Here is a 26,789-nt window from a genome sequence, read left to right as displayed (position 1 = left end):
ACATGATTTTTTAACCACTATAGATTTCAGTTTTTTAAGGAATTGGTTTATAAATTATTTTTTCTTTCTTCTTTTGTCATCATAACCACAAGTCATCAATGCATCGACAGCACACATTGCTTAGTAGTTGCAGGCATCAAAGATAATTGTTGTTATTGTGTTTTCCTAGGAGCTGATGCTGCCTTTTACCTTCATGAGTGGTCATATTCATGAGCTACGTATCCATGTACCCTGGACGAAGCTGGGCTCGGAGCCTGTAGTCATCACCATCAACACGATGGAGTGCATTCTCAAACTGAAGGATGGAGCCCAGGTTTGTTGATTTACCAGTGTGTGAAATGTGTGACCTACGATTCCACCACAGGGAAAAACAGAGCTGCCCTGATCTTTTTGTTTGTTTGTTTGTTTTTTGCCTAAAAATCCTACCAAAGTTTAGCCTGTGTCTTTACTTTCCTATGTTTTAAAGAAATGGGATCAAACAACCTCTCTCTTTTAACCCTTTACCTACTGAGCCTAAAAAGGCGATTTGGACATATTTTGTTATTATGGCTGTAAAATAGTCAGGAAATACCCTAAATCTGAGAGCTTTGGTCCCTTTTCCCAGGAGTACTTGAACTTGACTTTTCAACATCTGGTTAATGATTATTGCACATTATATGGAACTGTCAGCAGTTTAAAACAAGAAAAACACAAAACCAGGTTTGTTTTTCATGGCTTTTATGAGAAGAAATTTTGTTATTGCTCATGAAGTTTTGATTTGACATTTGAAATGTAAACCTATACATGTTTAGAACAATCACCAGTCATTTTTTGAGTCTAGGACTCTGGTTTTGCAAAAGAGAACTATATACATAGGCGACGATTTGTGCAAATAAAGGTGGAAATATACATTCTCAAGTAACATATTGTTATTACACATGACAGACACACACAAATGCCACTATCTAACACTATTTTTGAAAACAAAACACCACTCTCTCTCGCTCTCCTTTTACTCTCTTCCTTCACTCTCCTTTCTCACTGATCCTCTTCTAAAGCTGCCGTTTTCGCGGTGTTGTTTGACATTACCGTAATATATATACCACACATCATATATTGCTGGAAAGGACAGATTCTCAGCTCTCTGTCAGCGTTGGAATTTTTTAGATTGAGCAAACTTTCCAGGAGTTACAGTGTTGAGACTCATGTAGCGGTCTCGCGATATTTCTGGTGTTTTGCTATGAATGCCCACGTCATATGGTTGCGAGTACCGTAATGAACCATATATGTGCACATGCCCACAATTCTCAGCTTTCCAACACGGTTGGAATTTTTCTGATCTGACAAACTTTGACAGAGTTACGGTAATAATACTCCGGACATAAAAAACACAGCGCCGGCGCTGGGTCAGTAGGTAAAGGGTGAAATATATCCAGCTTGACCACAAACTCTTTACTTTGTGGTAGAGTTGTTATAATAAAATCACACTGTCATCATGCACTGGTGCTGAACAAAATAAGCTTGTTCACGTTATGCTGGTTCCTCTGACGTTAATGTTTTGGTTACAGATATGTTCATACTCTTTTATATTTGCATCGTTATCTGCAGATGATATTAGGGATGCATGATATTACCAGCATGATAGAAGCTTAAAACATTAATTATTGTTACTGGCAGATATGAAAAGTTCTGCTAATAATTAAAGCTGATATATTGACCATATAGGCTATTAAGTAGGTTATATATCATGTGTCAGCCTTTGATATCAGTAAAGTATACAACAGTGTTATTATAACTGAGTTATAAGTGGTTGCCTGTTGAAATATTGGCATATCAGGTATCAGAATCAGAATCATTTTTATTGTCATTGTACAGTGTACTACGAATTTTTTTTTCCCAGTACCATTTGGTGCTCCAGCAGTTTCTCATTTAATATTGAAACTGCTCTGGGATATGTGCTGTTTTTAAGTCTGTTGGTGTTGGTTCTTATTGTCCTGAACCGTCTTCCTGAGGATAGCAGTTGGAACAGGTGATGTGCTGAGTGGGATGAGTCCTTCAGGATGCCCAGGGCCTTCCTGTGGCAGCGGGACCTGAACAGCTCCTCTAAGGAGAGGAGAACACAGCCTGTGATTTTCAGTGTTGAGGACCCTCTGGAGAGCTGTCTTCTCCTGAGCAGTGCAGCTGGAGAACCATTGGCAAAAATTAAATATTGTGCTACCCTAGATAATATCTGTCATTGTAAGAAAAAATATATTATTTAGGAAAAACGATTCATTCAATGGCATTACTGCAAAGACATTCACCCAGCCTTGTGGACATTTAAGCACAAAGTAAGTAGCAGTGATAGAAATAAGGAATATTTGTAAATGCCAATCATTTTCAAGAAACAGCAGTTTCAGATTTTCAGTGTTTAAACTAGGGCTGAACGATTAGGGAAATAATCTAATCGTGATTTTTTTACCCAATATTGTAACTTAATATGTGATTATTTCTTAAGTTCCTCGTCTTGTGTATTTTCCAACAAAAACAAGCAATAACTCTGTCTACTGTTACTAACACAATATTGGATTAAACTAGGGCTGACCGATTGTGAAAAAATATCTAATTTGATGATTTTGACTCATTCTGTAAATTGGATATGAACTGTTGTATTAAAGAGAGTGGTCATTTTTATATAGTTCTCATATTTAACAAGAAAACACGTTTTTGTGCACTCTTCTGAAAATATGCCACTAGAATGAATGCATGATATGTAATGCATCACGTCTCTGCAGCAGAAATGTTTCAAACTGGTATTTTGACACAAATTTCAGGTTAAATAAATCTTGCACCTGATGTGATTTGAAAATTACATCAGGCCGTATTGTTATATCATCTAATTTGCAATTAATTGCCCAGTCTTAGTTTAAACGGTTGTAAACGTCACTTAGTGGTGCACATGAGAGGAGTTCTGCCTTTATTAGGGATGCAGGATGACATCTGCATGGCATCCATATTAGCAGATATTAGCTGAAAGAGTTGATTATTGGTTTTGGAAAATATGACAGTTTCTGCTGTTTTTACAGATGATATATCTGTTTTACAAATCGGCTTGGCATATCAGCCCTAAAGACTGGCAAAACATACACATGCACCATCAGCTATGCCTGGGCAGCCTAGAGCATCACACACTCATAGAGGCCCTCTGTGACCCTGAACATTTTAAATGAAACCCTGAAAACTTGTTTACTTATCTGCTTCTCTCTCAGCTCTGCTTGACTCAGCCTCTCTTCATCCTGGAGACCTGGTTGTTTCTTACAGTTAAAAGAGGTGTGACTATATAGTGGTACGGGTATTGGCAAAAAAAGGAAACATCAGCAAAAATCCCAAATGATGCATCCCTATATAATTTCTGTTTAGGTGAATAACCATACTTTTTATTTTGAAAGTGTGTCTTATGACAGGATCTTAATTGGCGTGGACTTACACTTGCAGGAGAGCCTTAAATTGCATTTGCCGCCCATGCAGTTTGCAGATTGAGTGTGTAGCTCTGTGCTGGCTCTTTATGGGGAGGTTGACGTTCCTGTGCCGTATGTCCCAGGAGAAAGCAATTTCAAGGAACCTCAATTACAGCTAATTACAGAGACGGGCAGAACATTTGAAGCACGTGAGCTTGCTCAGTATTGATGGTGCATCCTACACAGGTGGCTGCTGCTCATGTGATCATGTTTCTAGTTTAATGCAACCTGAAATATTTTTTTATGGTTCAGTTCATGCCTAGCTAAAGGTTTTAGAAACAGCTGTTAGTTTTAAGATCACTATGTTTTCAGGTATATTAAAGACTTCCAGCCTAGAGAAAGTTTTCAGGTGAAACATAGAAATCAAATAAGCTGCTAGACTCTCCTTCCTGATAGATATACAGATCACTACTGTGCTGTGATTTATGAAATGTTTATAACTGTGTGCTTCCTATATTTGCATTTAAGAAGGTAATATCTCAGTGGTTGGCTGGCTGGAATACACAGTAAGATAATTTTTCCCTGTGGATAAACTAAAACAAATCAGTTGTAAATTAAAGCTGCATGGGCCAAATGTCACACAGGCACTTTTATTAACAGCCAGCTACTCGATGTTAAGATGTACTGTAAAATTTACTTAAAAATAAGCTACCTGTGTGTGAACAATAATAATAAAGCTCCTTAAATAAGTTGGAATACATGAAAGGATGATTCCTCAACACAAAATTCACATTTTAAAAGGATTATCTTGGTCACTGAGCATATAACTGTGGTTTTTACTCTCGATCCAAAGGCTTGGCATTGTTTTTGTCTCTTGAATCATCATAAACTATTCGATATAAATGATATTTTTCATGCTCTACATCTTATTTAAAAATATCATTATACTCTGAGATAGGGGTACACCGATCGATTGGCCAAAATCAGTATCGGCGCCGATTTCCTTAATTTTAGGAGATCGGCGATCGGCCAATCCTTGCAAATAAGATCGGTGGATAAGATCGTTTCATATACCTCTACCTACTAAAATGTGAAAAATGAAAGACTAAAGGAACTGATATGATTTAGTAGTTTGGACAGCAACGCTTTAAACTTTTCATTTATATTTGAGAGAACTACCGCATGTGCGGTTAAAACAAGAAGTTTGTATTGTTTCACGGGTATTGTTCAATGTTGTTCAATAAATTAAGATTGGAACATTGAAGGTGTATGCTGTCAGTTATAAAAAGTCGATATTGGCCAAAATCGGAATCGGCAGGTCAGGCTTTTTAAAGATCGGTGATCGGCCAGGAAATTGCAATCGGTGCACCACTACTCTGTTGGGTTATGTAAAATCTGTAAAAGTGGTTTTGACCTTTTTTTGTCTGAGGCACAGCCGAGATCAAGAATAAAATCTGAATCTATCAATATCCATACACAATCTCCTCTTTAGATCACGTGACAGTAGCTGAAGTTGCTCAGTTGTAGAAAAACGAATGATTTTATGGCACACCAAAGCTCACAGCACAGCATTTAAGAAACACTGGTCTGAAATAATTTTCTCATACACATTTAAGTAACTTTGGAAGTTGCCAACAGGATTTTAGACGAGCAGAACAGTATTTATCTGGGAAACTTTCCATTTACTTTAGTTACTCGGGTTTCTCTTGTAGAGATTGGAACTTCGTGTTGGAAATGATAAATGATATCATTGATACTGTTTGTTTTCCAGAATACCTTTTAAAGCCAGAGTGCTGGCTCGTGAACATCCGTTTGTCTTCAGACTCCACTGAGAGTTTTGTAATTGGACTAGGATTTTTGGAACTACTGAATGTTGTTGTTTTTAATGAAGCAGGGACTGGGAAATATCAGAGATTACCAGAATGCTTGACAAACCCGTTTATAAAAACAGCTGACAGTTAACCTTCCCAGGACATTTTTAAAATTTGGGTCCTACACAGCAGTTGAAGATTACCGCTTCAGCTGACAGAGAAATTTAACAGTGGTGGGAATTAGGGCTGGGAAATTAATCCAAAATTAGATTAAATCGCTATAATTTTCAAATCACAAAAGATGCATTATTTCTTTGTGTCAAAATACCAGTTTGAAACTTATTTTTTTGGCAGCAGAGATCATTCAGGTGCCATTTATTTTACTTAAGAATAATCTACAAAATGTCCTATCCTAACCTAATCCTGTTTTTCTTATTAAATACAAGAATGACAAAAAACCCTTCAATGCAACAATTCATATCCAGTTTACAGAACGAGTCAAAATCATCAGAATGAGACACTGTTAAAAAATTGTTCAGCCCTTGTTTAGGAATAAAAGAAAGTTAAGGAATAGTTGTATATCAAATCACAGTTCCATATTGGGGGGAAAAATGCAATTATATTATTTTCCAAAATGGTTCAGGCCTAGTGAGAATGCTAAAAGCACTGGAGGGAAATGTACAAACACTCGTTTTTAAACTACAGGAAGCCACTGATAAACAAAATACTTAAGGCTTTAAAGTAATCCATATTTCCATTTTTTAATCTAATGTTTTTTTTAATTACCACCTCCTTGGCCTAACCTACAGTTTTTTTGTACGTATAGAATCTACTTCATTCATTTAGTTTTCTGTTAAATCCAGAAATGTCCGTTGTTTCATTTGTGGCTGAGTTCAAATGCTTCTTTGAACTGATTAATTATAGTTTTATTTATTCCTCTCTTCTAACCATGTCTTTTGGTGTAAAGAAGCACTCATGGTGTATTCTCTCAGGTTACCGGCTGATCTGATGTTTCTGAAGGTGTCCATGAGTTGCCCGATTGTTTTAAAGTCCGTCAGTTTGGAAATTGAAGTTGTAAGTACACCTCATCAGGTTTCTAAAAGCTCTTTGATTGTCACCTGACGATACAAGCTCAACTCTATTTACCATAAAGCAAGAATGGTTAAATAAGTTAGTGTTAGATTGAGTTCAGAGGTCAGGGTTTTCACTCTGAGGGTGGGGAGGTTTTAATTTTGCCTGACTGGGAAAGACCAACAATGATGTGACGCTGCAAAATCATAGGCTTAGTTATTAATTTATTATTCTTGACATCTTGTAAGCTGCTCCAGATGTTGAGGTGTGATCAGCAGGAACAGAGACGGCCTGACAGGTTAGCCGTTATAGTGGATGAGGCTCAGGTGGTCTCCATGTTTTATCAGAAACAGAGGGCAGGGCTTTACCAAGGAGCACAGTTTCACTTATGATGTCAGATTTCAGTTTATTCACAAAACTCTGAGTGTCATGGAGCATTTGTCACTGACGCAGATGTTTTAGTCGATACTTTGTCCCAAAATGATGAGGAATGCACCGATAGCCCTTTTATGAGACCAAGAACAAGTAAGTACTACATACATGTATGAATACTTGAAATTACTATTACAGTTCTTGAAAATATTTTTTGTGTAAATCGAGGTCCCTCACCCTTCTCTCGACAGTTAAGAAGGCCATGTTTTGTGATGCGCTCTACTTTTGCCATCCTTGTTAAAATGTCACCAGACTGCACACATGGCTCCAACTTAGCCCACCTGCTCCAATGAGAGGCCAACATCCTGCTGTCAGATGGTACTGAGTTCAGTACTGATCGTGTTTTCATGTGTAAGAGTGCTCAGCCTTGGTATCTGCACTGATCCAGTACTGCTGTCTGTCACTGTGCATCTCCAGGTTTTCTGTTATAACAAAGCTCTCTCTTCTGTTAACCCCTTCAGCATGTTATAAAAACCACACTTTAATGACAGTATCGAGTTAAATAACCCTTTAAAGCCTACTGAATCATATTTGGTACATGCTTTTATGAGACCTCTCTCTAATCAACAGAATCAAAAAATTACTTGATAAACTTTTGAATACAATCAGATAAATTATAAAAATTTCCTTGCAGTGGATTTTCAGTAGACACAAAATGCCTGATGTATCAAATGTGATACAAAAAATATGGGAAGTTTTATGGCGTTTTTTTTTTTATTTTGGTGGAAAGTTCAAAAAACATGTCAGTAAAAAAAGGGGAATTTTCTGGCTAATATTTGAGTTATCAGGCTTTAAGGTGATAATGACTCAAATATTTGTAAATGGGCAGATGGCCCGTGTTGAAGTCTGGACTGTGGCTCTTTCACCGCGTGTCTTTCCCTTCTCTATCATCCCTTTCCCCTCTATCTACTGTCCTAACTCTCAGGTAAAGGCAAAAGCCCAAACATAATAAATCATACACATCTGTATTAGTAAATTATGGAAGCTGTGATGAATGTGGATAAAAGAACCTTTTAAAAAACTTCCTTAAAACCCAAATCTGTTTTTCTGTTTTAATTCAACAGACCAGAAACATCACAAATCTACAGATTTGGTAATTACATTTTTATTGAAAAAAGGCTGGTTTTGTCTCCCAGATGTTGATACAGCAACTCAGCGGATAGAAATGTTGGCATCCACTAATTCTCTACTTGGTGTGTTTTGGTATGTCCGTTTCTTCCTCTTCCTCGATTGTTGTTGAGTATGAATTAGCAAACAGTTAGTGGCGGCATGCCACTATGGCGTGCTAATACTGCCACATGTGATTACCTTTTTCTCCATTCATAATTATTTGACCACAGAACTGTAACCCTTGAACCTTGAAGGTTTGAGCAAATACCTGTACACCCCTCATTTTTGGTTCAATGCTAACTGGAAAAGGACTTTTTCTCATGAGGGGCTAATAAACCAGTGAACCAGTCTGGCTGCAGATCGATCAGTGGACGCAGCATTTGGGACAAACCATGGCAGTGCATGGTTGCTGGGTAACCTCTGGGTCAGACGCCTCAGTAGTTCTGGTAAACTGCTTATTAGTGGGGATGCTGAGCATCCGCACTATTGATATTCGTGTCGACCATTTTGTTTATTATTCTTCTTCTGCCCCGGCTATCTCCTCCTTCATGCTTTGTCGTGTCAACACTGTTTAAAATATAAATAAAAAATTCAGTTTCTTTGTCATTTGACTGCTATGACTTTTCTCCTTTCTAACTTTTATAATTTTTAAAATATAGCTATTCTCGTGCTATTTTCAGCTATTTTTAAGCTTTATCAGCCACTGAACGCAATTTCAGCTATTTTTAGGTCAAAATTGGCTTTTTTATGCCATTTTTAGCTGTTTAAGGCTACTTTCAGCTATTTTTAGGCTACTTTCAGCTTTTTTTTTAATCCTTTTTGAGCTATTGAATGCCATTTTCATCTACTTTTATGCCACTTTAAGCTATTTTATACTATTTTATGCTATTTTTAGCTTTTTTTGTGCTTTTGGCTATTTTCCTCAGTTCTTCCACAATTCAGCTCTCAGCATTCCCATGCAGTTTCAGCTGAAATTGCAGTTTTGATCTAGTTCAGAATACTTTCGCGCATACTCTTCCAGGTTCTCATCATGCTGTTGGGCTACCCGCTGTTATTGCGTTATTGATTTAGTAATCCAAACTGATGTAAAACCTCTGCATAAGGTGAAGTACACGTGTATCAGTCTAGCAGAAGGCCTCTGAGTTTGCCTGTGCTGCATAATGCACAGTTTTACATTAAGAATCAATGGAGTTTTGGGTTTCTGGCAGGATGAGGCTCCTCAGACAGTCCTCAGACACAGGAAAGCTTTTGGGGGGATAAATGAGAGAGCAGGGCTTCCTGTATCCACCGAGTCAAGTGGTGATCCTTCTCTGGACAGGATGCTGCCGCGTCAGTGTTTAATTTCTGCTCTGAGGCCATCCGGACCGCAGTAATCCCCCAGTAGAGTCTAAGACTCACTCAGTGCTTCTGGTTATGGGGCGGTCTCTGAGCCAATCACCTGCTGATTAAGGCTAATGCTCTCCTCTTCATGCTTTTAATCGACGGCAGTTTCAGGAAGATAGTGTCAGATTTAGGAACAGCTTTACAAGCTCCAGATGCAAAAAAGTTGGGACACTGTGTAAAATATGAACTTAAGAAATAAACTGAGTAAACGGAGTTTTTCCTCCTTAAATGGAACCAAAGACAAACAAGTAAAATGAAAACCAACCAAAATCTTCAAGGAGCAAAACCTTGTTTGCGTAAATATGCTCACCCCAGACTAAAAGATTGTCAAAGCAGTTTTAATTTCTATTTCAGCATTCAGTATTTTTAGGAAAAGTGGAGAAATTTACTGCTAGTTCAAAATATCTGTCAATTAAGGCACAAAACCGTCAATTTTCTGCTTAGAAAGCTGATGATGGAGGACAGTTTTCACCTTTCAGTGCATATCTCTGAAGTGGGAGAATATGTTACACAAAACAGTGTCAATCGTGAGAGGCTTTCTGGGTGAAAAATAGATGTATTAAAAAAATCTGATGTAGCACCAACATTATTTTGGCCCTTTTTTACCTTAAACTCACTAAATAACGCAGAGCAACTGTGTAGTGCTGAGTAGCCTAGCTCCCCCCGGTGCATCCTCCAACATTTTTGCACCTTATACCTTACCCAGGAATCCTGTAATAGTTCCACACATGGATGAAATGTAGAGCTGCTGAAAGCCCTGACTGACTCACCATCAGCTGTTACAGACAGAATTTTCTATTTTACTCTATTTATGCCTTTCTGATACGGTCCATCCATCCATTTTCTATACCGCTTATCCCATTGGGGGTCGCGGCGGGGCTGAGAGAGGGTACTCCCTGGTCACCAGTCGCCAGGCTGACAGAGACAGACAACCTCACACACTCAGGCCTCGTTTACATGACAACATTTTGCTTCGTTTTCCGTTTTCGTTTCCAAAAAGTTACTCGTTCAGACGGCAACGTTTTCAAAACGATCTCTGTTCACACAAGACTGCGGGAAACACCAAAAACGATGTAGTATACATGCCAGTCCAGTAGATGGCGGTGTGATTTTCGTGCCTGCACCAGATTCTGACTTGACCCATACACCCTTCGACGGTGTATGGGCCCAGTCAGTGATGGTGAAGTAAATCAACACTTTGTTGGAGAAGTACAGTTAAAAAAAAAAAAAGTGAGGAGCACGAACAGTACACTGGTGTCAGCCATCTTTGTTTTGTTTTTGGCTTCCCATCCGAGCATACGTTATAAGCCTACTCCCACATGGATATTTACTGAAGCTGCAGTGCGCATGTCCGTTTTTCAGAAAGTGCCGGTTTCCCTGTTTACACGGAGACGGAGACGGTGGCGTTTTGAAAAATTTCCACTCTGGAGCCCGTTTCTGAAAAGTTCCATTTTCAGACACCAAAATGCCATCGGCGTGTAAATGGACGGCCAAAACGCTACAAAACTTTTGCGTTTGCTCTGGAAAACGTTGTGTAAACGGGGCATCAGGAACACTCACACCTACGGTCATTTTAGAGTCACCAGTTAACCTAACGAGCATGTTTTGGGTGGTTGGAGGAAGCCAGAGTACCCAGAGAGAACCCACACATGCACGGGGAGAACATGCAAACTCTGCACAGAAAGGCAGGAAGCAGGAACCAGGAACCTTCTCGCTGTGAGGCAACAGCGCTTTTGTTAGAAAGCATCACCCTGTTTGGCTGTAGTGGAGCTGACACACTTTATATTCACACATGCAGGCACAGCACTGGGAACTGTAACTGCCATGTAGCAGCAACGTTAACCCTGATCTCTCAGACCGTGTTCTCAGTCGTTTGATCTGTACAGGTAGAAGTGTTTTATCTTTGATGGACAGCAGAGCAGGTGTATCGTCTGATCAGTGTTTTTATGTTAAAAATAAACATTAATCTTTTTTTGTCAACTTGCTACCACCCGCAGCGTTAAAGCGGTTTGTTCCTGCAGGGTTTTCGTTGGGTAGCATAGTCCTGCTTCTGAAGCTACCCTCTAGTTGACAAATCCATCCTAGCTGCTCCAGTTGGCATGGCAAAGAACCCAAAACCAGCCAGCTCACCTCAAACTGGTCCTGAAAGCAGAGCCAGTAGCACATGAGTCCATATAAATGGGATTCTAGCATCCTGTGTCAGCAGTGTGTGAATGTGGGGTGGCTCTGACACGTTTCCACTTTTAGTGGTCAGAAAACTAAAAACATGCTGTTATTGATCTGCGATTCACTGTTACAATAAACACCAAGCACAAATTAATGTCTTATTACTCTTCACATGCATTAACCCAGGGATGTCAGACTCAACCACAGCAGGGGCTGAACTCTATATTTGGGTCCAACCTGAGGGCCGAGCAGGGTCCACACTTAACCATAAACTGTCAGCCTCATTTTTACCAGCGATGAATTATGGGGAAAAAAACCTTTGCACTGATGGTAGATGATTTAGAGATTGAAACAGTAAAAGTGGTAAGTTTAAAGGCTCAAAATCTGAGATAAAAATTCAAACATTTTAGCTCAAAAGGCATTTAAAGTCAGAATCATATTTTAAAAAGGCAAATATACCAGAAAGAAAGTTTAACCCTCTGGTACCCTCTGTGCCAAAAATGCACACTTGGTTGATATTTTAAAAAAAAAACTTTGCCCTCTTTCACAGTTAATAATATCATATATTGTATTTTTTGTTCATTTTTGCACAGTTTTAAAATTCTGTCCCAGCCACAACAATCAGCCCATCATAAATAAAGTAAACCTTTTTTTATAGCGTTGATATCCCTGAGTGTGCTAAAAATGTGCACTGAAACCCATTCAAACCACTTCTATTGATCCATACGCTGTTAAGGTGTGAATCATGCATTTTCTGGTTTCTGGGCTTCATTTGAGAGTTGGGGCTTTACATTTGCACCTGGACCATTTTTTTTTTACCCTGTGACGTGACTTTTACCATATATGGGCGAGGGCAGGAAATACATGTTTTTTCCACCAGATTTCAGTGTTATGCCCTCTGCTCCCCTTCTCACTAACTCTCTGAGGTTTTGGTTAAGTGCAGATCAGTGTGTGAGTCTGTGAGTGTGTCTGTGCAATAATCAAAAAATAATCTCATTTTCATGAAGTAGCCTGCAAAAAAATCATTTTTTGTGTATTTTGCATCTAAAAATGCAGTGACATCATCAATGAAACATGGGCTTTAAAGGGTTAAAAAAAATTAAAATGAATGAGTATTTGACATTTATGGTTAGGGCTGACCATAAATGAGAAAAATATAAATCAATAAAAGCAAAACAATTTTGAAATGTATGATATTTATAACATGATTTAAATGTGTGCATTTTTTGTGCAGAAGGGTTAAAAACATGAGTATTTCAGAATAACTGACCTCATAAAAAAACTAATAATGCATTTTAACCAGTGTTCCTGCTAATCAATGACATATGCCAGGCTGCAATCATCCATAAATAAGTTATTCACTTTCAGTGTGGTATCCTGAAAAAAATCAATTTGTGTTTTTTTTTTTCCATCAGAAAAATGTATTTGTTTACATTACAAACATGGAAATTAAAGGGTTAAATAATATGACAACTATTGAGTATTTGTTTTTTTTGTTAATGGCACAAGTTGATGAAAAAAGGAAAAAAATTAAACAATTAAAAATAAAGTAATATAACTTTTTTATTTACAGTGATAAGCTCCCTGTGCACACTAGGAGGAAAATGAGGCAGCAATTTGTAGGGATACCAGAGGGTTAAATCATGCTTTTTAATGGTGAAAACATGAGATAAATAATTAAAATCATGAGTTTTAACTGTCAAAGTCTAAAAAAAAAAAAAAAAAAAAAAAAAAAAAAATGAGTTTCACAGGTCAAAATGTTACTTAGAATTTCAAATTGAGGATCCAAAATGCCAAAATATGAGATAAAAGTCAAAGTTAGGAGTTTCAAAGGTCAAAATATGACTTAAAATGGATCTAAAAGGTAAAAAAATAAGATAAAAAGTGAAATGAAAAGGTCAAAATATGAAATAAAAAGTCAAAGCCGTAACTCTCCATGATAACTGTGAAATGCAAAATCAAGTATATGAAATAAAAACAGAAATGTATTTTCACACATTTCTGACTTTTTATCTGATTATTTTAACTTTTTCTTATTTTATGACAGAACAATGACATTTTAAATCATCAGGGTTGGGATAACATTTTTATGCTAGAGGAAATTTGCAGACCTCAAACCAGTGGGCCAGTTATAATAAAAATCTGACATGATCTGGCGGGCCAGGTATAACTGGACCATGGGCTGGATTTGGCCCCCAGCCCTTGAGTTTACCCTTCAATGGCCTTTTATTTGTGGCCCCTTATTGTTCTTGAAATCCAGTCTTTTATGCCCATGACTGTAAAATCAAACTACTAGCTCTGTTGCCTTATAAATACCAGGCTGCAGACGACCAATAGTTTGCTTGAAAACCTTAACTATAACATAAATAGTTGAAAAGAGGGTATTTGTGATCATTTGGGTGAGGAATTAAAGGGTTAATTAAAGCAGCCTCTGTTTTAGGGAAATCCCCAGTGTGGACTTATCAGAGGTTTGCTATGTTGTCCTACTAATGCTATGTTTTTTATTGCTAACACATTGCAGTTATTAGCAGTGGAGGATATCTTTGCCAGCGTAAGCAGCATGCCTCACATGCTCAGCCTGGCTCTGTGGTTACTTTATGGACACATCTGAAGGACTAGGGCCTCTTAGATCTAAATAAGGAACAATTTGGCCTTCTTAACCGTTCTTTGTGTGTCTCCTTCTCTTTTACCCCCTCTGCATTCTTTTTTGCATTTTTACTTTTTTGTGTTTTGTTCCCCAGCCACTGATTCTTTAGCTCTTTAGCTCCTCTCCTCTGTTAGCCATTGGTTTATGTGAGATATTCTGCTGATGTGTCAGGAACAAAGATGCTGAATGGACCGGTCATCTGTGTTTATGGGACACTTAGAAATAAAGAAGTCCCAGGTCAGTATTTGACTTAGCTCCAATGAACAAAAAAGACCTCTAAAATCTAAAATCTCTAATTGCTTTTATTGTTTTTTATTCTTAAATCTGTTTTAAACCGAATCTTAGGATTGAGGCCTGTGTTGGTTTTATTCAAAACTTACTCTATATGAATCTGTTTTTTAGACCTAGTCAATGCTAAAAATAGCTACTGTACTGGAAAGACAAGTAGGTTTCATCTGGCATCACTCAAGAAATGCTTACAAAAGTGAAAAAAAACAGCACAGGGTTAAAATTGTGCTGTCTAAGCTCCATGGCACACCTAAATACTCTGCACAGAAGTACTGGACCACAAAGGCACTGACTAGTTTGCTAGTGGTACAGGTCTTTATTCAGAGTTTGTTTTAAGACTCAGCAAGAAATCAGAAGTCCCTCTGTGTCTTCCTGTGGGTCTGGATGGGAGCTGGGTTTCTGATTTGACACTGTTGATTTTCACCTCACTGCACTTTTTCTTAGGCAAATGCTTTTGAATCCCAAATGAATAAATACACCCTAAATGAGCTAACCTGATTGGATGGATTCGCACATCCATCTGGAAAACCTTCCGTAGATGGCATTTCAGAAAAGGCAGAGCCTTTGAAAAAAACTTGGATGGTGATTGGATGAATGTTCTGTCACATCTTTATGGGCCAGTCAGAGCATCAAAACACGTGACGTAGATGCGACGGAGGAGTAAACTCCACAGAGAACTGCAAAACGCGAACCATGGCGACTGTAGACATGTCAGTACGAGACTTTTGTCATTTTTGAAAAGAAAACAACTCACTGCTGTTCTTTGTTCTTCTTTTAACAAAGAAATGTCATCAAGTTCTGATGAAAGTGGCGCTTTAGCAGCATCCACGCTAACGTCTTCCGCCATCATTGCACCGGCCTCTTGTTGCTGCTTACTTATGTCATGACTCCGCTGCACCCGAAAGTACTGCTCCTTGTCGCTGATTGGTCCTGTCACTTTCTAAAGCCAGATAAACACTGTGCGATTTCAAGCCGACCATACGACAGTTGTAGGAGAATGTCATCTCATACTGTGCGACTGAGTCGCTTACGACACACAGCCATCGCGCACGACCTGAGTGCTCACACTGTGTGACTGATGTCAGGACGGACTGTGACAGAAACCCTCAGAGTTTCCTTTTAAAAGTCTCACACACTGAGGATGAAGTGTTTCCAGTCATTCTCTCTCTCTCTCCTGCTCTCTCTCTCTGTCTCTCACACACAAACAGCATCACCTCTGTGTCAGCTGCAGGTCCACAGGTAGGAATATTTCCTGTTCGTTTATTTACTTTATCATAGCAGGATGCTTTAAAAAGTCATTCCAGCGGTTGCCATGGTAATTTAGGATGTTGTCTGACCGTTTACAAAGGAAAAAAATCCCCTGAAGTTGTTTATTCTGCTCTCACTCTGAAGTGTCTGGAGTCGTACGACCAAAATATCAAACATGCCAGAAATCCTCCTGACCAGTTGGGAGCGGGTCGTCTGGTCGTAGTCGGGCCATGGTCGGGCGTCGTAGCCCCCTGTATGCATGACAAACGACGCCTGAACTGACTGAAAGTCGGCCCGACTTCAGCGTGAGTCATGCGACTCTAAATTCGTGGCTGAATCGCAGGGAAATCGCACACCTGGCTTAACCAGGCCCAAACGGTTTAGACGGGAGCTTTGCAAGATGGATTTGCCAGTAAGAAACACAGAAACGGGCAAATTCTTCTGTTTTGCAAGGTTATAAATGAGCAGGAATGTTTTTTCAGGTTTTAAGCTCTCTGAATAAAAGACGTAGGCATATTTCTAAAAACCTAATCTAGGGCTGGTATTCTAACAGTTATCAGTTTATAATAATCTATGTGCTGTTTCACACTTTCTCTCCTTGGTTTCCTGCTCTGTCTGCATAAAGTCCCTAAAATCTTCAATAAAATCAGCATTCTCTCTCTATTTTATCATGCTTCAAAGAGGTTGCATTTGTATGTCACATTCTGGGAATATTCTATTTTTGTCAACTATCTGATTACTCTTTTTTTCCCATAGAGAGAGGAACAGTGTTTTTGTAAGGAGCTGTTTTAGTTGAGGTAATTATTCACACAATGTGATACTCAGCTGAGGTTATTTCATGCATTAATCTGTCCAATCAGCTATGGATTCCAGCAGGACCCTGCTGGGTTTTTAGGATATAGCTCTATATTTGGACTGTATGACTGCGTGTACGTTTCTGTGTGCAGGCTTCCTTACATTTGTCTTGGGTTAACGGTGCTTGTGTTGTGTTTGGATCTAAGTATCACAAAGTGAAATGGCATTATGTTTGCTCATATTTTAGGGGTTTAAATGTAAAAAAATCTTGCCTTTATAGCTCTTGCTGCTGGCAGCACTGGTCTCTAGAGCAACACTGTCCTGGGAGTAAATGAACCCCTGTCTTTAATCATGGTGTAATGGCTATCTACATTTGTTACAGTTTCATTAAAAACCCATTAGCAGCTAATTTTTAGTTGAGCTGATAGATGTGTTCAGCGGCCAAGGGACGTAAAAGAAGAGGTAATTGGAGTCAAACGTGGAAATCTCTCTTCTCTTCAGCTTACATTCCAGTTGGGATGTCATTATTGGGTCCAGGAGCTGAAGTGTAAAAGAAGTGGCTGCATACCATTACCCATTATTGGAACCATCCCAAACTGTGACAGTATGTTTAAAGCAGCGAGCCACTTTTCAAGTCTTATTCCTGTTATTGCCAGCTGGAAACCAGTCTTATGAGAACCAGAGAGTCATCGCTGTTAAAACAAGCTTCAGAACGGATATTCATCCACCGCGGAGGAAATCCAGAGTCCAGAGGACAATGGAGGAAAGGAGAAAAGTGACCAAGTAGAAGACAGATGTATCATACCTACCTAGAGAGGAATGTAGAAAGGTTAACAACAACTTATACTAGTAAGAAATAATGAAATGAGAGGATAATTTACAGGAACAGTCATGGCCTCAGCCGCTTCATTGTTCTGATTGCTGGAGAACCCCAGGGATGATGCGTTTGAGTGATTTTAATGAGAAGGGAGGCCTGTCTAAGACAAGGAGGTGTTGGATTTCTCTTGTTTATTTACCCACTCTATAGGGAATCCCCCTCAGCAGTCTGTCTTCCCATGTCAGCATGAGCTTACCAGCAGGCCTGCAGAGAAATCACATCAGTATCACAGCGTGTGTTCATCCAGCGCTCTTCTGCGTACTCTCATCAGTCTGCTCAAACTGATACTAAAAATGCAGGACGGCTAGCTGCCAGTCCATACTGGCCTTTTTAATCCATGTGTGTAACTGGAATCGGAAATTTGCTGTGTAAAAAAAAAAAGGAAAATCTTGTATAAAAATTTACAACCAAACTGGGCTCTAGTCTGGCTTAACTGGAGAAATAGAAACCCAGGACAGATGCTCTGGGCTGAGGGCTGGTGCCCGTCTTTTTTGGTCACTTTCTCTCCCTGTATTTCCTGTTTCTTTGGCTATCTTGTCAGTCTTATCAGAAAGATAATCAAAGACCCCTCCCCCGCCTAAAGTAGAACCACACCCTGGAAATGTTGTTCTTGAAAATCTCAAACAGGACTAAAGCCATAATTCCTCCCTATCCTAGATATCATACCCCTGTTAAAATGTTTACTGCTCTTATCAGAAGCTGTCCCTGTATCGTGGAATATTATAGTATTTTTCAAAAGTTCTAATTCAGATCACAGTTCATACACATGCTACATTAGCAAGCTAGGCTAATTAGCCCATCTTCTGTGAACTGTTAGTTTTTGCATTCGTTTGTACAGAATTAGGGCTGACCCCCCCCCATGATTATTTTTAGGTTCCTCATCTTTTGTGTTGTCAACAAACGTAAGCCAGAAATGACTCTCTGTTATAACAAGCTTGATATGAAATAAGTGAAACTAGAAATAAACAATTTAGAACAAAATATCTTGATGCAAATTTGATATCATTACTGTTTCGAAGGAGATGATTTTTCTCATATTATTCTTGTTTAGATTAAGAAAACAATAAACCTGAACAAGAAAAGTTGGATTTTTTGTTTTTTGATGAAACTTTTATTAGTTTTTCAAATATCTAACAACAACAACAAAATACATGACAAATGACCAAGCTTAAAGGATAAAACACAAAACATAATCAATATCACTTAAGTAATCAGACAAACAAAAGGAAAAAAAGACAGAAATAAACCCTATCACAACAGATAAGAAAATGAAATATATATCTAAATTAAAAATAAATACATACTGCACTGAGAGGCTGAGCTGTCTTTTACAAGGTTACATTTTTGTAGACATTAAAAGACTCTTGAATGTTTGCATGATGTGTAGGGCATAAAAAGATTGTATCAAACTGAGATTTCAAAATTGCAGCATGCCATATTGAGATTTAATTGAATTTGCGATAGGGCTGGGAAATTAATCGAAAATTAGATAAAATGACAATAGGACATGCAGAAGGTGCAATATTCCTTTAACCTGAAATTTGTGTCAAAATACAAGTTTGAAACCTTTTTTTGCAGCAGAGACGTTATGCATAACAAACTATATAATTATTCAAGTGCCTTTTTTAGAATAGTCTAAAAAAATCCTACTTTTTGTACTTTTTTCTTCTGAATGACATAAAAAACACTCCCTTTAATACAATAAATCATATCCAGTTTTCAGTATGAGTTTAAGTCATCCCAATGAGAATCTTTTTTCAAAATTGATCAGCCCTAGTTTAATCTAGCATTATGTTGGTTATAATGTAGCCTTTTATTGTTTTTGTATAACAGAAAACACTTAAGATGAGGAACTTGAGAAAAAATTGCATATCAAACTGCAGTTGCACTATTGAGGTAAAAATCTCACGATTAGATTATTTTCCCAAACCGACCAGCCCTAATTTGCGATCAGTTGCCCAGCCCTAGACAGAGGTGTTGTTTCCAGTAGTTGAAGGTGCTGGTGGCATTCTGCCCTGATGTTTTGAGCGTCTCAGATGTGGTTTGACCCTCCAGTCAGGCTAAACACACTGCCTCCTGGCCCCTCACTGGGCCAGACATCTGCAGGAGGACAAAGGTCAGACCTAGCCTTCCTCTGCCCTAACCCTCCATGGGGTGGACTTAGCCTCTGTGTAGGGGGTCTGCCTCGCCTGCCACTCACACCGGCAGAACCTTAGCTGTTTAACGTCTTTTTCCTCCTTTCTTTCTGTCTCTTTTTATCTAGAAAGCCTCTCCGGCAGCTGGAATCTCTTTAAGATATTTGGTTCACCATCTCTGACTTTTTCCATCGCATCTCTTTTCCCATATTCCCTGTTTACATTTTTTGCTACTGTCATGTTTGTCAGCCATACTTGACATGCCTGCAGGAGAAACAACCCCTCCTTATTTGTTACGACGGCCCCCACCAGCTCCCACCGCCATGTCCTGTGCGCTGGTGTGGCATAGAAGGGATCAGTTTACCCAACAGCAGCTGAGGAAGGCTCCATTTGTTCCAGGGCTTCCCTCTGAAAAGGCATGTCTGACTCTAGAGAATAACACACTGCCAGAGGTGACGCTGAGTGCTTAATTGCAGAACCTCCAGATTTTTGGTAGAAGTGTGAAGTGAACTCAGTGTACCCTGGTCTACGGTCCTTAAGGTAAGGATGTATGCCTTAATGCAGCGTTACTCAACCCAGCACAACCAAAGAGCCAAATTGTTGAAAAATACCTTTGCAAGAACCACAACCTAAGAGGTGGAAAGTGGCAAAAACGGCTTGAAGTAGCAATAAAAAAAGTTAAAGGTGGCATAAATAGTCAAAAAGCAGCTAAAATGGATGAAAAGAGGTGAAACTGGGAAGAATAAGTGGAAAAAGAGCCAGAAAGTAGCAAAAATGGATGAGAAGTTACAAAAAAATGAGTTATAGGTGGCAAAAAATGGTCCTAAAGTGGCAAAAACAAGGACAAAAAAAAGTGGAAAGTGACCAAAATGGGCAAAAAGCAGTCAGGAGTGGCAAAAATGGGCAGAAATAGGAAACAAAAAGAACACAAAAAGTGTTATTTAATTACAAAAGGCAGCTTAAATGGGCAAAAAGTGGCAAAAAATGGTAAAAAGGAATAACATTTCAAAGTAAGACATAGGTGGCTGAGTGGTTAAGGCATTTACCGCATGTCTCTCCCTCGCTCTCATCCCTGTTTCCAACTCTATCCACTGTCCTCAGCTATCAAACAAAGGCACAAAAATGCCCCAAAATAAACCTTAAGAAAAAAAAAAGAACCACAAATAATCACAAAAGAGCCAAATGTGGCTCAACAGCCAAATGTTGAGTATCACTGCCTTAATGGAAAGGAAGCAACTCATATTTTTAACACACTTAAATAGTGTAGCACACACTGAACACCTCAACGTAGGAAAATGTCTGAGACTGGACCTGTGCAATAATTCTGAATCCTCTTTAAGAAATAGGAGTAAACAGTGACAGTGTAAATCAGGGGCTCTCAACCTTTTCAGTCTGCGACCCCCAAAATAAAGGTGCCAGAGCCTGGGGACCCCTACTGTACCTGAAGGTGGCTGAACACAGCCATGAACTTTCAAGAATAGTCATGTGGAGACAAGGCCGCTCATTAGGGGGAGAAATGGGAGAGCTTTGTGGGACCCAGCTTAACTGGGGGCCAGCAAAATCATGGCCCATTGTAAAGTCAAGCTGTAGTATTTTATATTTGAAATGAATAATAACCACTCTTATCAAAGAGACACATTTAAATTAGTTTGTGTAGTAAGTAGCCCTCTTAAAAATGTCAGTCCTTTGGTTTAAAACAGAATTAAAATATGTTAAAATAGCTAAAATGGGCTAATAATGGCAAAAAATGGAGGGAAAGGTAGTAAAATTAAATAAAAGTGGCAAAAAATAACCCAAAAATGGCAGAAATGGGTTATAGTGGCAAAAATGTGCATATTATGTGGTAAAAGGGAGTTTAAAAGTGGCTAAAATGGCGTTAAAGTGGCAAAATAGATGGAAATTTGGTGAAATTGGAGGAAAATGGATATAAAGTGGCAAAAAAGTTAGAAAAAGTCAGAAACTGGCAAAAATGGACGTATCAAATTGTGAAATGTGGCTTAAAAAGTGGTTAAAAGGGTTAATAGTAGCAATAATGTGTCAACAGAGCCAACAATAGGCAGAGAGTTGGAACATTTGGTTTAAAAGTGGCAAAACAGGCAGATAAAAAGTGGTGGAAAGGTTTAAAAATGACAAAAATGGGTTTTAAGTTGCAAAAATGTGTTGAAATTGGTGGGAAAAGTGATGAAAATGGGTTAGAATTAGGCAAAATAAGGGGCAACAGTGTAATTTAAAGGTGTTCTCAGTTTTCTTGAGGCTTCTGAAGACCCCCTCTCAGTGTCTCATGACCCCCAATGGGGTCCCGACCCCAACGTTGAGAACCACTGGTGTAAATATCAAGCAACAAATTTACATCCAATTATTTGGCAATATTTCTCCTTTGGAAACTTGATGAGGTATTTATTTTTCTTCCCCTCTGTTTACTATTTCCCACCACTCACTAATGGGGGAAAAAGTGCTTGCACAGTGCATCTCTACCGCGAAGGCCCTGCCTGAAGTAGAGCATAAATATTTCTTCCTCTCACGTCTCTTTGGCAGCTGTATGTTTACTCTGCTGCACCTGGGGATACTTGCCTCTCTACCAGTGTGTCCATGTCTCAAGTAGTGCTAAGTGTGTTCAAAGCTCATGCTCTTTATGCAGCCACACAGTGGTCGGGGTTTGTTCTGATGAACAATGTCAGAACCAGGAAAGGTGTTGTTAAATGTATCATGCATGCAGATATGTAGAGCATGTAAACAGCTGTTCCTGTGGGGGTTCTTCCATCGTTGGTGTGTGTCTAAATGATGCATGTGGGCGTGGAGTAGCATCAGTTTTGGTTTTGATACCTTCACTTTTACGTTAGTTAGCATCAAGAGTGACTCTTCTGATCCTCCTCTGAGCTGGCAGCTGAGAGGAGGGTCCAGAGAGCCTCATCCATTAAGACACATCCATTTCCAGAGAGGGGCAGAGTCAGACAGCTCATTAACATTTAAAGCTACAGACACAAACAGCTCCTTCTGAGCAGGGCTGAAACAGAGGAGTTTTTAGATGTACAAAAATCCAGTACTGGAGTGTTTTTACAGCAACAGACTTCACAGGCATGTTTTGGGGACTTCTGAGACCGATATAAACTTGTCTTAAAGGGTTAAAGGGTCCCCTTTAAATTGGATACAGAGAAATTACTAGAGATTTAATGTTTAAATTGATACACATAATGTATTTTTTCTATAAATATATACACACAGTATGTTATATAATGGTAAGGCCAGGAGCTTGTTTACCTCTCTGCTACATCACCTCTCCTTCTAAAAAAAACTCTGCAAGCATCTGAGGACTGAAGATGCTAGATTTTTAAATACAACCCCAACTCCAAAAAAGTTGGGGCATTGCATCAAATGTAAATAAAAACAGAATGCAAATCTTATGAACTCATATTTTATTTACACTAGAGCATGCCATAAAAATATCCTCATTTGAAATTTGATGCCTGCAATACCTCTCAAAAAAGTAAGGACAGGGCCATATTTACCAGTGTATAACAGGCAGACCACCAGGACTCTTGTTCTGTGAAGCCATGCTGTTGTGATGGAGGCTGGTTTGTCCTGCTGACTAATGTAAGGCCTTTCCTGACAGAGACAATGTCTGGATGGGAGCACATGTTGTTTTAAAAGCTCTCTCTACTTTTCAGCATTGATAGTTCCTTTCCAGATGTTAGAGCTGCCCACGCCATAGACACCAATGCAACCCAATACCATCAGAGATGCAGGCTTTAGAACTGAGCCAGGAGAACAAGCTGGATGCTCCTTCTCCTCTTTAGTCCACAGGACACGGCGTCTGTGGATTCCTCCGACCACAGAACAGTTTTCCATGTTTCCTCAGTCCATGTTAAATGAGCTTTGGTCTAGAGAAGATGGCAGTGTTTCTGGGTCCTGTTCACATATGGCTTCTTCCCTCCATGATCCAGCTTTAACTGTCATTTGTGGATGGCATGCCCGACTGTGTTGACGGACGATGATTTCTTGAATGTTCCTGAGCCCATGCAGTGATTTCAGTACAGAATCATGCCTGTTTTTAATGCAGTGCTTTCTAAGGGGTCTGAAAACCATGAATATCCAGTACTGACCTTTGGCCTTGTCCCTTGCTCACAGATTTCTCCAGATTCTCTGAATCTTTTTAAAGATTTTATGGGCAGTAGTTAATGGAATAGTCAAAGTTGTGAAAATTTGACATTATTGAACATTCTTCTGAGATGGTTCCAGTTTTTATACACAGTTAAACCTCCAGTAGTTTTCAGCTTTGTCGTGGCAGCAGCCTCATCCAGTCATGTGTTCTGGAGTTGCCCAAGATAACAAATTACTGGAGCAACATTTTTCGTATTTTATCCAAAATCTTAAATAGACCTCTGGCCTCAAACCCTGCGGCAGCATTCTTAGGAGTTATAGACCCAAGCGTTGTAAAAAAAAACAGCGCAGAACCCAATATGGTTGCATTTGTGAGTGTGATGGCAGATTAATTATTCGTAACTGGAAACAGAAGACTGCACCTACATTTTAAAATCTTATGAGAGATGTAATGGCACACTCAGAGCTGGAGAAAATCAAATTCTCCTGTAAAAAAGAGGAAAAGTTTATAAATCTGATAAACTTCGATTGATTACTTAAATCAAATGAACACTTTTAGCATTGGAATAAGGAAATTAGGAAAAAGGAAGAAACCTCTCCCCTTTTAATGTTTGAAAATTATATTATTATTGGCAGTATTATTATTTTGTATTTTTTTTATGTATTATTATTTTATTTTTTTATCATCATTATTAATATAATTTTGGTATTTTTTTATGATCAGTTCTCTCTGAAGTAAATTGAATTATAAAGTCTATCATTAACTTTTATTTTTTTCTGGAGAATCAGGTGAAGATGTTTACATGTATGGACAAATGTTTATGTTAAAGCTGTTGTATATATTGTAAAGTGTAAAAGACAAAAACAGTGCAAAAAATTAGCTTCAAAACAAGAGAACTGCTTCATTTTAGTATTTTAATTTTAAAAATCCTCATTCCACATTGAAGAATAATTTCTACCTGGTTTCAACCATATAACTGTCAGAGCCAGTGTAAACACATAAATATCCTACAGCTGAGTGTTCATGTTTGTTTCTTCGCCAGGATGACCACGAGAGCGGCTCGAGCTCCACCAGTCGCAGCGTCTCAGACAGCTCCAAGGCCGTGGCCAAGCCCCGCCGCCTCCAGCAGGCTGCCCCCACTGACCCTGACCTGCCTCCAGGTGAGTGATGGCCCCGAGGCCAGTGAGGCAATCCCACCTCCTTGGTAAGAAAAAGACCACCAGGTGTGGCCTCAGCTCAGAGCACATGGCTGTAGAGTGAGCCTGAGTTTACGGCCTCTACACTAAAGAGTCATGTTTTTATTTTGCTGTCTGGTCGCTTAGAGTAGGGACCAAATAATCAGACACATTAAGAATAAAAATAAGGCTTTTAGAGTGTGTCAGAAAAGTCTTTACAGCAAGACCATCAGGTGTTAAATTCTGTCGTAGTTTTCTTTGTTGTATTTGTCAGTGGTTGGCTGTGGGCTAGCTTTTCTGCTTTTGTTTGTGCCTTTTTTTTAAAGTTAGATTCTGACAGAGCTCCACCAGATCCCACATCAGTCTGCAGGCGTGTTTATGTTCTGGAGCGATGAGCTGTCAGCAGACAGCATCCTTCAGCTCCACTGTATCCCTAGCTACTTAGATTTTTGATCCTGTGCTGTCCATGCAGATTTAAAGTAAATGCAAGAGCATGAGGCTGAGGCTGAAACTTATTTACATTTTAGGGGATTTTGCAAATAAAAAGCAGCTTTGCAGTGAGGCTTTTGCCGAGTGTAATGCTAATACAGACTCTGTTGATGGTAGCACTCCTAGCATTCCAAAGAAAGCTGCATCTACATACTACAATAACAACTACAAGCATTTTCCTCACTATAATGTCACATTTTGTTATACATTTTGCACATAACTGTCTCACCAAGCTAACTGGTTAGAAATTGAAGCTGCAGTGGGGTCTCAATATATTGAGAGGATCTTGAGAAAGGTCTTAAGAGCATTAGAATCAGTGTGAGGTTTTCTGAATGTACCCTGTCAGATTTAAAAGCACTGACTTAGTAGAAGCCAAAAACCCTGCTAAGGACAGTGCTAGTCCTGGAAAAAGGTACTGGTTTATGTTGAAATCTAGTTTTTAGGATGAAGCAGGCGTTGTTGCTGTAAATCAGCCAGAGAGAGTGTGGGGGATGTGTCTGTGATAAATCACATAGTGATGGTTCTTATCAACAAGGCCACTTGACCACATGCCTCCTACACAGTCCTTGGATTCCTCGTCTGCTTTACTGCAGCACTTTACTGCTACTCAAAATAATCTTTTTAAATGGGTCTGAAAATAGTCCATTTGATTATGAGCTATGAAGACCCATAAATACACCTCATATAAGCATGTAAACCTGTATTCTAAAGGTAAGGGATCAAGACCTTTTCAGTCTCTTAATATTTAGTGAAACACCCAAGTCATTTATTTATTTTCATAAAGCCTTTGAAAAGATTTGTTGCATCCTATTAGACTTTACAATGTGGAGAAAATAAATGGGATCAATGCAGAGTTCCTTTGGTCTCTAAAAAAGTTGATGTAGAAGGCCAAGGTGAAGTGGAGATTAAAAATAACAAGATTTGGGTTTCTGAGAGAAAAAGTCGAAAGACCAAAGGCAGGTGGGGGTCTTCAGCCTCAGGACACATTCTGACACCCAAAAAATGAGGTTCTTTTCCAGAGTGCTAGTATACATGAATGTATGAACCTTCACTTCTGCCTGCTTGTATCTGGGGAGGATCCATTTCCAGGCCTGACGTTATGAGATCATATCTCTCCCCAGCTGTTAAAGCAGGGTACCTCACACCCCAGCATCTCCCTCTGGGCCTGCCTCCAAAGATCTCCAAGGTGTGTGTGAGTGTGTCAATGTGAGCCTGTGCCTGTGTGTGTGTCTTTTTAGAAGGCTATGTGCAAATTACTGTTCCAGCAGTGGATCAGGGTTTTTTAACCAGCCACAGACTGTAGGGACAAGTCTGAGGTCAAAGGGCCCGGCACCTCAATAACAGCGAGGAAACACATGAAGGGTGTAATTCCAACCTTTTAAATTAAAAGGTAGAGGTTAAAAGTTAGATGATCTAAAACTAACCTGCTATGACTCAGACAGAGGATGTTTTCCTAAGAATAAGATACAAAACAAACCTATAAGGAGTCTTAAATGTGCTTAAATGCTGGTTTTCAGAAGTGAGGTAACAGCACAGCATTCTGGGTAAGTCTAAGAGGCTGTAATGGGGACAGTTGTTCCTTGTAACCATGTTTAATCTATGTTAGACTTGTTCAGTAGTATGGATGCTAATATTTTTGTCCTTAGT

At 39.0% G+C, this 26,789-nt stretch overlaps 2 protein-coding genes across 7 annotated transcripts in view; both read left to right on the top strand.

Annotated features, from left to right (window-relative positions):
* Positions 1 to 26,789, top strand: part of LOC121513254 (NLR family CARD domain-containing protein 3-like) — a 945,231-nt gene that overhangs the window by 137,779 nt on the left and 780,663 nt on the right. The window lies entirely within an intron of this gene.
* The window catches only part of LOC121513252 (vacuolar protein sorting-associated protein 13B-like), a 481,863-nt gene that overhangs the window by 2,544 nt on the left and 452,530 nt on the right, over positions 1 to 26,789 (top strand). For all 3 annotated transcript variants that reach the window (XM_041792863.1, XM_041792864.1, XM_041792862.1), the window contains exons 3-4: positions 170 to 313; positions 24,521 to 24,638. In XM_041792863.1, the coding sequence (XP_041648797.1) occupies positions 170 to 313; positions 24,521 to 24,638 (262 nt within the window). The remainder of the gene's footprint in view (positions 1 to 169; positions 314 to 24,520; positions 24,639 to 26,789) is intronic.

This window comes from Cheilinus undulatus, linkage group 8, assembly GCF_018320785.1.
Source record: "Cheilinus undulatus linkage group 8, ASM1832078v1, whole genome shotgun sequence".
In the NCBI taxonomy this organism is placed as follows: domain Eukaryota; kingdom Metazoa; phylum Chordata; class Actinopteri; order Labriformes; family Labridae; genus Cheilinus; species Cheilinus undulatus.
The sequence above is the reverse complement of the archived record's forward strand: the minus strand, read 5'-3'. Positions and strand labels throughout refer to the sequence as shown.